Here is a 13,450-nt window from a genome sequence, read left to right as displayed (position 1 = left end):
AAATTAGGCATTAGGAACCTGGATACCAGATTAGACAGATCGCTAGCAAAGCTGTTCATAAGAGGCATGCATCAAAAATAGTAGCATGGAAGAGCAATACATCAAGGGGTTCTCCTGCAATAAAATGGAAAGTAAAAACTGCAGCCAGGAGGTAGAAAACCCTGACAAGGCTACAGCCAAATAAACTTAAATAGCTTTGGGAATAAATTGGTGGTTTAATCCGGATCAGGAACAGGTGCTATGAATGTAATTCAGTAAATGGTTGAGAGCCTGCCAGAAGGGAGAAAAATGTGTTGCTTTTGAGATAATTTCCCAGAAGCTTCATAAAAGCAAATTGATTACTGGAGTTTAATAATTAAAACAGGGCCAGATATATAGTAATCAAATGAGTTTTTAATTACATCTCAAGAAGAAATAAAATCCAATTTGTGCACTTGGTATCAGAGAAATCCTACTGAAATGCTTTGGTAGCTGGAAAAAGTAAAATAAAAGCTAATTTCCATAGGAATTATAGTAGTCAGTTTAATTAAAAGACTAGATCAGAATGAAAAAGTCCCAAAGTGAAAGGATACTAAATACAGAAGCAGTGGTTCAAACATCAAATCAATGTCTGAATAAAGACATTTTATAGACCCAGTGCAAAATCTGGACTGTCAAGTATTCCTACTCTAAATTAATGTGTAACAAAATAAAGTTTCTAAAAATTACACTATATATTTTGTAGGTATTCCATTGAATTAATTGCTGGTTCTATGGTAAAAATTAATGTCAAAGACATGGTTTATTCTTTCTTAAATACTCCTTGTAATAAATTTCATCAAAGTTAATGTTAGTAGTTAACCATTCTTGTTATTTACCTGGTGGCCTCTCTTGCACTTGGATTATTAGACTCTAATGTGCACTTAAGTCTGTATTGCTAAGAAATATATGTGTATTTACTTTTGGATTTAAAATATGTGTACAGCTCGTAAGACAACAGTGATTACTGTAGAACTGTGGGGTCCTGTATACATTCCTAACCTACTCAGGCTTCTGTTCTCGGCTGTATTGATGCAAAGCTAATTGATGTAAGCACCTCGAGCACTCACAATCCCCTTGGCACTGTATGTGACAGGGCTGTCTCCTCGCACAAGAGCATGGCATATGCCGAGGCCTGGAGGGCCAGGCACAGCAGTAGGTCATGCCCAGACCTCTGTGTTTGCTCCCTGGCACTGGTCTTGAAAACATCATGGTCTTGTGGTCAGTCATGGCAAAAAAAAGGGTACAAAAAGGACACAGACATAGCCGAGAGCTGCAGAGCCACACTGAGACAGAGTCTGCTGTCCCAGTGAGCTCCGTCTCCTCTGTGTTGCCTGTAGCTGGTGTAGGTTCCTGGTATAGCATTTATGACAGGAACAGCTTGTACAGCAGGTTGTGCTTACAGATCCTGGGGCTGACAGGGTGTGAGTGCAGAACACCATCCTTGTACTTAGAGAGATTTGAAATATGCTGATTTTTAAACACTGATTTAACCACCAGGGGTGTGTTTATATATATATATATATATATATATTTACTTTTTTTTTAATTTAAAGTGTATATTGGAAAAATACTTCACGAAAACCCTTTCAAGATTTAGAAAATACCAATGAGCTTAACTGACAGGGGATGGATACTGGCTTTGCACAGAAAGGATCTGATAAGTTGCTGTCAAGAGTTGAGTGTCTAATGTGCTACCTCTCGACACTGAGCTGGCAGTGGTAATGCAGGTGCTAATGGTAACAGGAGTGAGCTTTTCAGGTATTTTCAGCTGTTTATAATGTATTAATGCTCCTCTGTTTTGGACTCCACCATATCAGATTTAAGGACTTCACAATGGTCTGAAATAAAGAGAGAAAAATTGAGAGTTCTGAGGCATGGTGATGGGAATGTTAAAAATCCGCATCCATTCTGTCAAATGAATGACCATCACAATGAGCAATACTGTATGGGGCAGGGAGTGCAGTGAACTCTGCCTCTTACCCCAAGCCCAACATTGCAAAATAATCTGCCCAGTTTGTGCCATATTCTGAGGAAATAATTTCAAATGGATTTACTTTGAGTTCCACACAAATCAGCTTCTTATTCATGGTATGATTTTGCAGAAGTGCTGAGCATTCATATTTCCTACTGAAGTCAACTGAAATTGCAAGTTTTCAGCACATCTTAAAATCAGGCCATTAACCCTTAATTACCGTATAATAGCTCAATTAAAAATCTACCAAGACTTACTTCGGTAGCAAGCCAAGCTCCCATGGCTTGCAGACTAGCTATAAAAAAAATCCAGTCCTTTAGTGGTGTTTGGGCTCTGGGGACCATTTAAAACAGTTGCTGTTAACCTTACTGTTTAAAACAAAAAATTATCAACTGCAAAGGTACCTACTTCCCCTTTCCTTTCTTTTCTGTATAATTTTCTGCACTTTTAGAAGTGCAGAAGGAACTGTTGCTGTCTTCTTTGTCTTTTTTTTATTCTTTAATCTTGCACCAACCCTTTCTTTCAAATGACAAATACGTACTTTCCTTGCTGTCAGAGTAAACATGCTGCCCAGCTCTCAGCAAACCCCACTTCTTGCTAGTCAGAAAAGCTGAAAAAGAAGAATACTCCTCTGTCCTGAAAGGACACATTACATGACTGCTTGGGAGGTAACTGGTTAACCCTTTCTTCACATGCAGTGCTGCTGTTAATGAGGTTCTGTCTCTCTTTAATGTAGATACAACCAAGTGAAGCACTTATGGTCTTTTCACATAAGCATTTGATATTAAAGGGGGAGGTAAAATAAACTTCTAGCAAAGTTATGCAGGAATTACATAACTTTATCAAAGCCAGATAAAACCAGATAAAAGATTCTTACTGGCCTCTGTGAACTTTGGACTGGGTATATACAAAAAAGGTGATTTCAGTGCAGTCTCAAAGGAAAACTCATTTATTTTTCTTTATTTTGAGCACACACACTCTTTTTTTTTTTTTTTTTGCCAGTTTGGCAAAGCACAGTGCTGTTGTGGTTTACTCATCTGTAGGAAAAAATAATCTAGCACTAGGGAGATTATTTCAGCTTTGTCCAACCTATCCAACCAGTGGAACTCCTGCTTCTAGATGCCAGCAATCAGATAGCCTCAGGCACAGGGATTCCTCAAACGGACTATCTTTACAGATACAGATTACCAGAAAGCTAAAGTAGTTGAGCAGCAACTCTGCCATCTTATGTGAATTTTTTTACATTTTTGATGGCTTATTTAAAGCCTCAGGTGAAATGAGTGAGATAGATGAAAAGATCTCACTGAGAACAGTAACCTTTACCTACACAGGTATGTACACACCTGGGGGCAAGGAGGGTAGGGGCATGGTGCAGATTAAACTCTTTTTTTACCCTGTTACTCCATGTACTGTCCATCAAAGGAGTTGTCAATATTTTTTCATTCATCTTCTTTTTAATCTTCTTTCAGTGTCTAGTGAAGCTGAATGTGAAACTGAAGCCTATGCTGGACTCTGTGGCAGTAAATAGAGGTAAATGGGAGGAGCTGCACCAAAAAAGACTTCCTTCTCAGGTGACATCCTCATCCTCCTTTTCCTCTACCTTTACAATGTCTCTCAAAGACATAAATTAAGCCTGCAAATATCAGTGTCACTTTACAATAAGAGCTGTCTGAAAGGTTTACATAAGCTTAGACCCAACATTTTTTAAGAAATGCTTTAGCAGACATGCTTAATTGATTGGATATTATCTTGATGGCAGCATAGTTTGCTTTTACTGTGAGGTTTAGTGGGACTGAAAGGAAGGCCTGCAGTGAGATTGCACTGGTATCTGGAGAGACACGGAAGACTTAACATAAGAAGCGTTCATTCAGCTCCACTACATTTCAACTGCTGCTGTAAAAATCCGTAAAGCTGACAACAGACTGAAATATAAGAACTCACATCTTAATAAAATTAATAATACAGAGCAGAACTGGGATGCAAGCTGGCCAATTCATATGCAAGGAGCTGCACAAAACAGAATAGTATGTAATTACATTGTTGTTTTGCATCTCTTCAGTACATGTTATGAATCAATTATGCCTGCTTTTGTGATGTTCCTCTCCTACTCTCCCTCCTCTTTTAAGCCTGAACATTCTGAAAAGCCTGCTTTGTATTCTAAAGAAGTATTTTTTTACAACAAAGCTTCTTAGTGATTGATCAGGGCTTTTAGAATTGCCTACCTTTGCTACATTTAAAAACAAACTTTATTATCTTTAAAAGCACCAAGCTGTCCCTTCTTCCCAGAGAAATTCATATTAACAGAGCAGCAAATTTCTCAGCAAGGGGAAGTTTGCACAAGGGCAAAATATTGCATGGTAATTTTAGAGTGGGTTTTTTTTCTTTTAAAAAATGCTCTTTTAATGCATTCATTTTTTTTAAATTACAGTGTCCCCTAAGGAAAAGATTAATGGGCTTTTATGAAAATAGAGTACAAATAAAAAAGGAAATCTGTTGCCTTGTGCTTCAGGTTTATATTACATTAAAAAGTGGACCACGGATAAACCTTCCTTGTATAATTTTCAGTTGAAATTAATATTTTGAAATGGTGGAGAGGAAGAATATCATCACACTGGACTGACTACCTCTTACTCTCTTGCAGGTCTTTCAGTACAATTTCAGATGCTATTACTACAGCTAGCACTGCTCTAGTCAAGGCTCACATGTAGCCATCAGTGGTAAAGGTGTCCATAAAAATCTAATCAAACATGATAGGTCACAAAACCAAACATACCCAGTTCTGTGTGATGACCCCTGGTATTACCTGAAAGTTGATCTCTTTTTATTAGTGCAAGGATCACTAGTGTAGCAAGCCTGTGATCTATGATTTGAGGGTGCTTTCTCTGCTTCGTGACCGGACACAAAAGGAGTCATGTTGCAGTGCTAACGACTGCCCATTCATGGGGGGGGAGAAAGCCTTTGTACTCTATGAAAAATGGGATTCTAAATATAGGCTTGTCTGGCAGCAGAAATTAAAGCTGAATTCAGCTTAGTTTTACACCTGTGCCAAATTCCATTTACTTCACTGGAATTACCTTGAACTGGCACCAACTTAATGGAAATCAGAACCTGGCCCAGCTGACCAGATGCTAAAAGAGCTTTCCTCCTTTCCAAGGAAAGTGAGTCGTTAGCGCCTTAGAAAAGCTGACTACATCTGTCTCACAATCAAACAGAAACAACAAATCTGCTGATCACTTCTTTAAAAGAAACACAGCAAAACAAAAAGGCTCTGTGCTTCTAACCACAGTGTGTAGGACAATAGCTGGAAATTCAGTAGCATTGTGAGCCAATCTGTCAGTGCACAACAGAACCACATCACTTTCTCTAGCAGAAAGAAGCAGGAAGGACCAGAAATGCAGACTGCACAGCAGTGAAGTACATGCATCAAATGGAAATGTTTCTGCTATTCTTTTACCACTTCTTTCTTCTCTGAATAAGGACAGACACAGTATAGTAAGCAGCAAGCCATACAAACTTAGAATACATACGTTATGGGAGAAACAGATACTAGGAACCAACAGTACTGCTGGCAGGTACACACAGATTTCCTGAATTTTGGTATTGCATATTGCTAAGTATAACATAATTTATAATGCATACCCTACAGCCTCCCCGAAGGTTGAGTCTCCCCTCATTTCCTCTCCTTTTTATTGGCTTCAGTGCACTGTTGCCCATGGCAACACCCACCGGCAGGGATGGGGATTCGGCACCACCGCAAGCTGACACACAGCTGAAGCTCTAACAATGTCAACCATCAATCAAGTGACTGTTTGTAATTGCCTCCATCTATTTCTCCTGTCTTTTGGTATCTTTGCCATTGTGGGTCAAAATTCAGAAACTGCTGACTAATGTTATGGTTCTGCTCCTCCATCACAAGGAAGAAAATGAGAGCACACAGCTCGATCTTATCAAATTGTTCTCAGGCGAAACGAAGCAGCCCTGAGGAAACCGGGGGGCCCAGTAGTGCATCTCAGAACAGCATTTGGTCTCTGAAACTAAACAAACAAAAATCTTACATTATGTTTTAAAACAAAAACTGTTGGAGAGAAAAAGAGGATTCTTTGTGGAAGCATGCAGTACAGTTAAGAAATGTATTCCAAGCCTATTATATTTTAAGATGGTGGAAACCACTTTTTAGCTACTGCTCATAAGCTTGATAGACAGAAATCGTATCTGGTTTTCAGTATTTCGCAGTATTTCAGTCAGTTTTGCCAAACTCTTCCAAGATATGCGCAGGAGAGATGACTGTGTAGATCATTTAATCTCATTCTACATCTTTTACTTGCTTCCCTGCCTGCTGAACAAGGAGACATTAAAAAACCCATTGAAATCGGCTTAATTCTGTGAGTGCATATAAAACATGGGTCCACGAGAGGTGAGGACAAATTAGAGGGCATGTGCTTGGCCTTCCCCTGAAGATGCCCAACACATCAGCAACAAAGAACCACTTACTTGCTCCAGCAGTTAGTGAAAATTTGGCCTTAAATGAGGCCTCTAGAATTTACAATTCCAGTGCTAAAATGTGATGAGCACATAGATTATCCATAGGATCACACAGGCTTTGTTGTTCCCCAAAGGTGCTTTAAGCTGGTTCAATGGCAATGCCTTTTTTCTAGGTGTTCTACTGAATTGTGCTAACTGCAACCTGAATTCAGTCAGGTTTTTAGTCCCATGAATTAGGGAGCCAGGCAGCAGCCCTCACTTTTTCACCAGGAAAATGCTCAGGAGAAGATCTGGATCTTCCTCCCTATCCTCAAAGATGGTTCAGGCCAAACAGTAATTCCACTCAGGATTCCCACCTGTGAGACCACTTACCGAAATAAACATTTCCTTGCAAAAAAACCAAAAAACCCAAACAACAAAACAAACACAGAATTGCATAGGGTAATCAGGAAAAAGCCTGACACTCAAATCCTCCTTGATTTGCAGCAGGCTTTTGAACTGCAGAGGCATCTTCCCCACCAGCCTGTGGGGAGTCACATTGGTGGTCTTGTCTCCTGCCCTTCTGCCAAATCCCCTTATATGTGCTTAGCACGGAGCCAAGAATGCCTGCTGGGTACAGCCCCAATTTCTGCATCGCTCCTGGGAGATGCACGGAGCAGACAGGCTTTGGTGGAAGAGCTCAGGAGAGGCTCATATGTACACCGTTCTGGATTAAAGTGCTCCCCTACAACACGACACTGTGACCCCACCAGAAAACCGAACACTGTTCCAGGCAAGGAGCACGTGGGTAGAAGCTCTGCTGTGGCTCAGGCAGAAGGGTTTCCCACCTCCCAGGAATGAGATTCCCAGAAGGTGTCTTTGGCCATAGTTCAAGTAGTAAAATCAGACAATTCTCTCCCAGCCTGGGACCTACAGACAAATGACAACAGCTTCATAACATGATGAAGATGTAGACATCTGTTTCTGTGAGGACATGGTTTTGCTCCTGCTCCAAAGCAAAGTCTCACAGGGTCAGGCAGCAGTAGCTCCCAGAAGTTTAAACTGGATGTCTCATGTGGTGGTGGACACAACTCCCCATGGAGCCAACCCTATTTACAGGGCTGGGGTCTTGCCCAGAAGGTCAGTTGTATATTTTGTAATCACAGAGCAGACAAGGATGTTTCATTTTAGCTCAGGTATTTCTTCAGATGGTGTCCTTGGTACAGCAGCTGCATTTTTCTGGTCTGGTGACCTTGCTAATTGCTCCTTCTTAGAGTGCACTGCAGTCTTATAATGTGCCTGTAGTTACCAACAAAGCCAATACTATACTCACAAATTATTTTTGAAAACTGCAACCAGCAGTGCCTAAGGTCAATTGTAGTATTTAGATGAAGTAATCCTAGTGGAAAAATAGGAGTGTTTCAGTCTACAGGCCAAATACTTATTTTCCCTTCATAAAATTAAAACAATTTAGTTACTGATAGGTCACTTATGCATTGAGTGAAATTTTAAAGCAGGTTTATTTCAAGGTTATGTAAAATACATTAACAGACACTTCCAATGCTGAATGTTCGGGGCAAGAAAATGTAGAGCAAGAAGGTTTTTCTTATTGGCTTTTTCAAAGAGATGAATGATTTAAAGAGTAAAGTCACGTAAATGGTTTCTAACATAGCAATGAAGTGGGAGGTATAAATCAGCTGAAATGAGATACTCCAGAGATTTCCATCACTTGAATGTGCCAGTATTGGAATACATACTGTATATTGCTTGTTACCTTTTCTTTCTTGGATTAATTTGTATTTAATTACAAATTTATAAGCATGTTGCCACTGCATCTTACCGTTGTATGGGGAATACCATTATAACCCCTGAACCTTTGCCTGTGGGAAACAACTGACACATGCACAGAAGTACCATGTGTACGTTCTAATGCGAATCCCACATATTTGCAAAATGTGTAACTTTTTAAAAAGACTTCTGCATCTTTTCCTTTTTTTGCATTTTAAGACCATTACTCTTATTGTTTGCTTTAGTAGATCAAACTATGCTTATTCAGTTTTTTAAAGCATGTTTTTGAAATTAACAACTTGGTTTTATTGGTCTCTCTAAAAGAAATAAAACAATTTTAATGGCTTGCTGTGATTTTCTTTCTTTATTATTGCTTTTTTGCTTTGAAACTGCCTTGTTGGGATGAATCAGAGCTGTATCTATTGATTACTGAATCACACATATAGAAGGTCCTGGAAGCACGTGAGACTGAGTGGCCCAGATACGATTTTTGACACACTACCTTGCAAGCAAACCAAACTTCTTCACTTAGTATACTTGGCATCAGTTTGGAGTGACCAGAAACCAAATCTGAACAGTGACTCTTCCAGAGCTGTTCAAATGTAATTACACAGATTATACAGTATGCGATCTGGATGCATCACTGTTCAGTAGAAATACCATGGGGTAAAAAGTCCCTCCAAAGCACAGTTACATTGTTGAAATAGTTTCAGAAAAGTTGGAAATCATTTCTTCTACTTTTTAAAGCTGCAGGAAAGCCGGTGGATTGTGCCAAGGTACAAACACACTTCCTGCCTTCCACCAGCTGTAACGAACTGTGGATCTTGATGGGCTGTGACGAGGATGTTTTGGGTTGAAAAAGCCCACGATAGCAATAATATACTTCCTGCACTCCCGGACTGCGTGTTTAGCTTAAGGCCTGCTTTTACACCACGTACTGCTTAAGGGAACTGTCACAGAACATTTAGAAATATAGTTGATTTTTACTCTTTATTGTTTCCACCTGCATGAGATCCCGAAAGGAGGGGAAAGTCCCAGTCTAGGCAGCGACTTTATGAGGCTCGAGCTCTTTTGAGCCAGTTTGGAATCTGGCCGGGAGACAGGAGGGGAACACAAGGGGGCGGGCAAACGCAGAGGACGCAGCTCGTCTCCAGGGTACCAGCCCCCACCGGCACCAGGGCGGCCGGACAAGCCTGGGCGAGCGGCCGCCGCCATCCCCCTGCCGGAGGGGCGGCCCCGATCCCGGTATCCCGGGCCGCGCTCACACCGCCCCTTCGCCACGCCCGCAATGTCACCGCGGAACCCGCCGCCAGCACGGGGAGTACTTCCGGCCCGGCAGCGCCGTTGCCATGGCAACGGGAAGCTACCCGCTTCCGGCCCGGCGGCGCCGTTGCCATGGCAGCGAGAGCTCCCCTTCCGCCCCCGTCGCGGCGGTGCCGGTGCCGGCCATGGAGGCCGCGCCGGTGCCCGACGGGCAGCACACGGCCGTGGTGTACGGGCTGATCGGAGGCGGGCGCTACGCGGAGGCGGTGTCGCTGCTGAGCCGCGGGCTGCAGAAGAGCAGCCGCTCCCGGGGCTGCCTCTCGTTGCTGGGCTACTGCCACTACCAGCTGCAGGAGTTCGCGGCGGCGGCCGAGTGCTACGAGCAGCTGTCGGCGCTGCACCCGCAGCTGGCCCCGTACCGCCTGTGCCACGCGCAGGCCCTCTACAAGGCCGGGCTGTTCGCAGAGGCCCTGCGCGCCGCCAGCCCGCTGCTGGACGTGCCCGCCTTCCAGCGCCGGGCCCTGCGCCTCCAGGCCGCTGTGCACTACGCCCAGGGCGACCTCCCGGCGGCACAGAGCCTGGTGGAGGAGGAGCTGGCTGCCGCCGCTGATGGCGGCCCCAGCGCAGCCGAGGAGCCCTCGGAGCGGGCCGATGCCGAGGTGAACCTGGGCTGCCTGCTGTACCGCCAGGGCCGGCACGAGGAGGCCAGCGCCAAGTTCAGCAGCGCCATGCAGGTGCTGGGGTACTGCCCGGAGCTGTCCTACAACATGGCGCTGTGCTCCTACGCCGCCAAGCAGTACCCGGCCGCCCTCAAGTACATCTCCGACATCATCAAGCACGGCATCCATCAGCACCCCGAGCTCAGTGTGGGCATGACCACTGAGGGCATCGATGTCCGCAGCGTGGGCAACACGCTGCTCCTGCACCGCACGGCCCTGGTGGAGGCCTTCAACCTCAAGGCAGCCATCGAGTACCAGCTGCGCAACCTGCGGGCGGCCCAGGAGGCACTCACTGACATGCCCCCGAGGGCCGAGGAGGAGCTGGATCCTGTCACGCTGCACAACCAAGCGCTGATGAACATGGACAGCCAGCCTACTGAAGGGTTTGGGAAGCTACAGTTTCTCCTCCTGCAGAACCCCTGTCCACCAGAAACTTTTGGTAACTTGCTACTCCTCTATTGCAAGCATCAGTACTACGACCTGGCAGCTGATGTGCTGGCAGAGAATACCCATCTGACCTACAAACTGCTCACACCTTACTTGTACAACTTCTTGGATGCCATTATCACTTGTCAAACTGCCCCTGAGGAGGCTTTCCACAAGCTAGATGATTTAGCAGGGACAATGACTGAGCAGCTGAGAAAACTCACAAAGCAGGTACAGGAAGCTAGGCAAAACTGGGATGATGAAGCTCTAAAAAAGGCAGTTAATGAGTATGATGAGACTCTGGATAAATATGTACCTGTCTTGATGGCCCAAGCAAAGATTTACTGGGACATGAAGAACTACACAATGGTGGAAAAGATCTTCCGCAAATCGGTGGAGTTCTGCAAGGAACACGAGGTGTGGAAGCTCAACGTGGCTCATGTGCTCTTCATGCAAGAGAACAAGTACAAAGAGGCTATCAGCTTCTATGAGCCGATAGTTAAGAAGCACTATGACAACATCCTCAATGTCAGTGCCATTGTGTTAGCCAATCTCTGCGTTTCCTACATCCTGACGAGCCAGAATGAAGATGCAGAGGAACTAATGAGGAAGATCGAGAAGGCAGAAGAGCAGCTGTCCTATGACAATCCTGATAAAAACACCTACCATCTTTGCATTGTCAATCTGGTCATTGGTACCCTCTACTGTGTGAAGGGAAACTATGACTTTGGTATTTCAAGGATCATTAAAAGTCTGGAGCCGTATAACAAAAAGCTGAGCACTGACACGTGGTACTACGCCAAGCGGTGTTTCCTGTCCCTGCTGGAGAACATGTCCAAGCACATGATCATGCTGCGTGACAGTGTCATCCAGGAGTGCGTTCAGTTCCTGAAGCAGTGTGAGCTGTATGGGAGAAACATCCCAGCTGTCATTGAGCACCCCCTGGAAGAGAGTAGGATGCACAGTGGGAAAAACACGGTCACCTATGAAGCTCGGCTTTTGAGGGCTCTGATGTATAAGATCATTGGGTGGGCTGAGTAGATGGTGTTAACTGGACAGCAGAAATGAGAACTTTGTTGTTTTCTTACACTTGTGAGGTGATGTTCACGCTTGCAAAAATCTTTAAAGATTTCATGCTGTATTTTAACAGCATTCAGTGGAAAATAGAATATTTTCATTAAATTAACCTGCATCAAATAACTAGGGGCATTCTCAGTAACCTGTCATGTTAAATGCAGCTTAAGATGTATTGACCAAGAATGTCATTATAGAAATATAGAGTTTTCACCTGTAAGACAATATTTTATCCTTCTGAAATTTAGACCAAGTTTCTTTTCATTGGTTGATGGTTAAAAAAAAAGTGTTATCTGTCTCTTCTAGCACAGAGTTTGAAGAAACAGTTGTTTTCATTCTGTAATTTGTGCCTATGTGTGAAATGTTTCTTTATTCTGCTTTTTCCAAGGTATTTTTAATATGTTGCAGACCACGTTGATTGTATATTTGAACACAAGACATGGCTTTATATTAAAAAATCAGTTCTACAAACATGAACAGTGTCTTTTGCTAACTCAGTAATAATGCAGGAGTATTCTGGCAAATTCTATACCTAATACAGGGACCAGCAATATAATCCAAGAAGGCTCTGTTAGATTGGTACCTCAGTTTAGATCTACCCTTGCAATAAAGTTTGTTATGGCTGGACATAACTGACTTAAGAGACACTGCTCAGTGCTGCCCCTCAGCTTCTGAGACCCCCAGAGTCCTGTGCCTGCACCATCTGGGTGGCAGCTGTTGCCCTGCAAACCTACTTGGTAGGAAGTGCTTACTTAGTAATTCAGTCATCCATGTGCAGCCCCTCTAATCCAAATACCATTCTTAGGGTATACCAGTCTCTAGTAAGAGACCCTGTGAATGTGAAATTATGTTTTTTTCCAGAGTTCTCAAAAAACCACCAAACTTCCATCATGTAACTTCCATTTCATGCAAGGCTTACAATTCTACCCTTAGGTGGTAGAAATCTGCTGCTTAGTTTTCTCCTTGTGTTCCTGCATCTCTCAATTCCTCTCTGAAACTCTGTTTATTTGCTTAATTCCCTTACTTGGCATGTCCATCACACTGCCATCAGTCAGTGTGTTTTCTCAACAGTCTTCCCATCCCTTTTCAACCATATTATATGTTCCACAGTGAAGTGAGACCAAAACACCTTCCAGTGGTTTTATGCAGACTGTTTCTGTGCCCCATGGCTGCTCTCCTTTTTGTGTATTCTGCCTTCTGAAGAAATGTGTGAGATGAAGTTTTTAAAATAAGGATCAAAGATCTGTGGCTTTAACTCATTTGGTTGCTTTTGACACTGATTCCCTGAAGAACTGTCAGGGGAGAATTTTGGAATCATGCTGCATGTCCCTCAAAATCCAGTTTCTATGGTGTAGTTTACCTGGAAGGAAAGATAACAGCCTTTTTTGAAGTTTTGAAGCTACTACAGAGGAATAGAATATTAATCCTTCCAGAGAGTTTATATATATAGTAACTTGACAGGCCTGCAGCCATTTCAACATAGAGAAAGTCAACTTTTACCTGTTTGGAGAGAAACCTGTCAGGGCTGAGCATATTGTGTGCAGCTAAAGGAAATGGCTGTGGGTTAGGTAATGCTACAGTTTACCCAAAACTTCCTAGAACAGTAAAGCAAAATCAAATTTAACAGTGTCAAGAATGGGAAAATATTCTAGAGAGCAGGCAGGAGATGTGGCAAGGTGTCCTAGAGAGGCCTCCATAGCTCATCACTAGGCCATTAAGCCCCTGA

General features: G+C 43.2%; 2 protein-coding genes across 2 annotated transcripts in view; both read left to right on the top strand.

The window, feature by feature from the left end:
* Positions 1-8,458, top strand: part of PDE11A (phosphodiesterase 11A) — a 128,164-nt gene extending 119,706 nt beyond the window's left edge. Inside the window, exon 20 of the mRNA XM_051787836.1 lies at positions 3,463-8,458. Within this exon, the coding sequence (XP_051643796.1) occupies positions 3,463-3,624 (162 nt within the window). The 3' untranslated portion in view covers positions 3,625-8,458. The remainder of the gene's footprint in view (positions 1-3,462) is intronic.
* A 1,163-nt stretch (positions 8,459-9,621) lies between these two features.
* On the top strand, positions 9,622-12,067 carry LOC127471168 (tetratricopeptide repeat protein 30B-like). The gene has a single exon (XM_051787837.1). The coding sequence runs from the start codon at positions 9,691-9,693 to the stop codon at positions 11,689-11,691; it is 2,001 nt and encodes a 666-aa protein (XP_051643797.1). The 5' UTR covers positions 9,622-9,690; the 3' UTR covers positions 11,692-12,067.
* The last annotated feature ends 1,383 nt before the right edge of the window (positions 12,068-13,450 follow it).

This window comes from Manacus candei, unplaced genomic scaffold, assembly GCF_025592945.1.
Source record: "Manacus candei isolate 608988 ecotype Guabito, Panama unplaced genomic scaffold, ASM2559294v1 h1tg000023l, whole genome shotgun sequence".
Taxonomy (NCBI): domain Eukaryota; kingdom Metazoa; phylum Chordata; class Aves; order Passeriformes; family Pipridae; genus Manacus; species Manacus candei.
Note: the sequence above shows the minus strand (reverse complement) of the source record. Positions and strands in the feature narration are given on the sequence as shown.

Coding starts and splice junctions, on each gene's coding strand:
- LOC127471168 (XM_051787837.1), top strand. CDS start 9,691: ATGGAGGCCGCGCCGGTGCCCGACGGGCAGCACACGGCCGTGGTGTAC.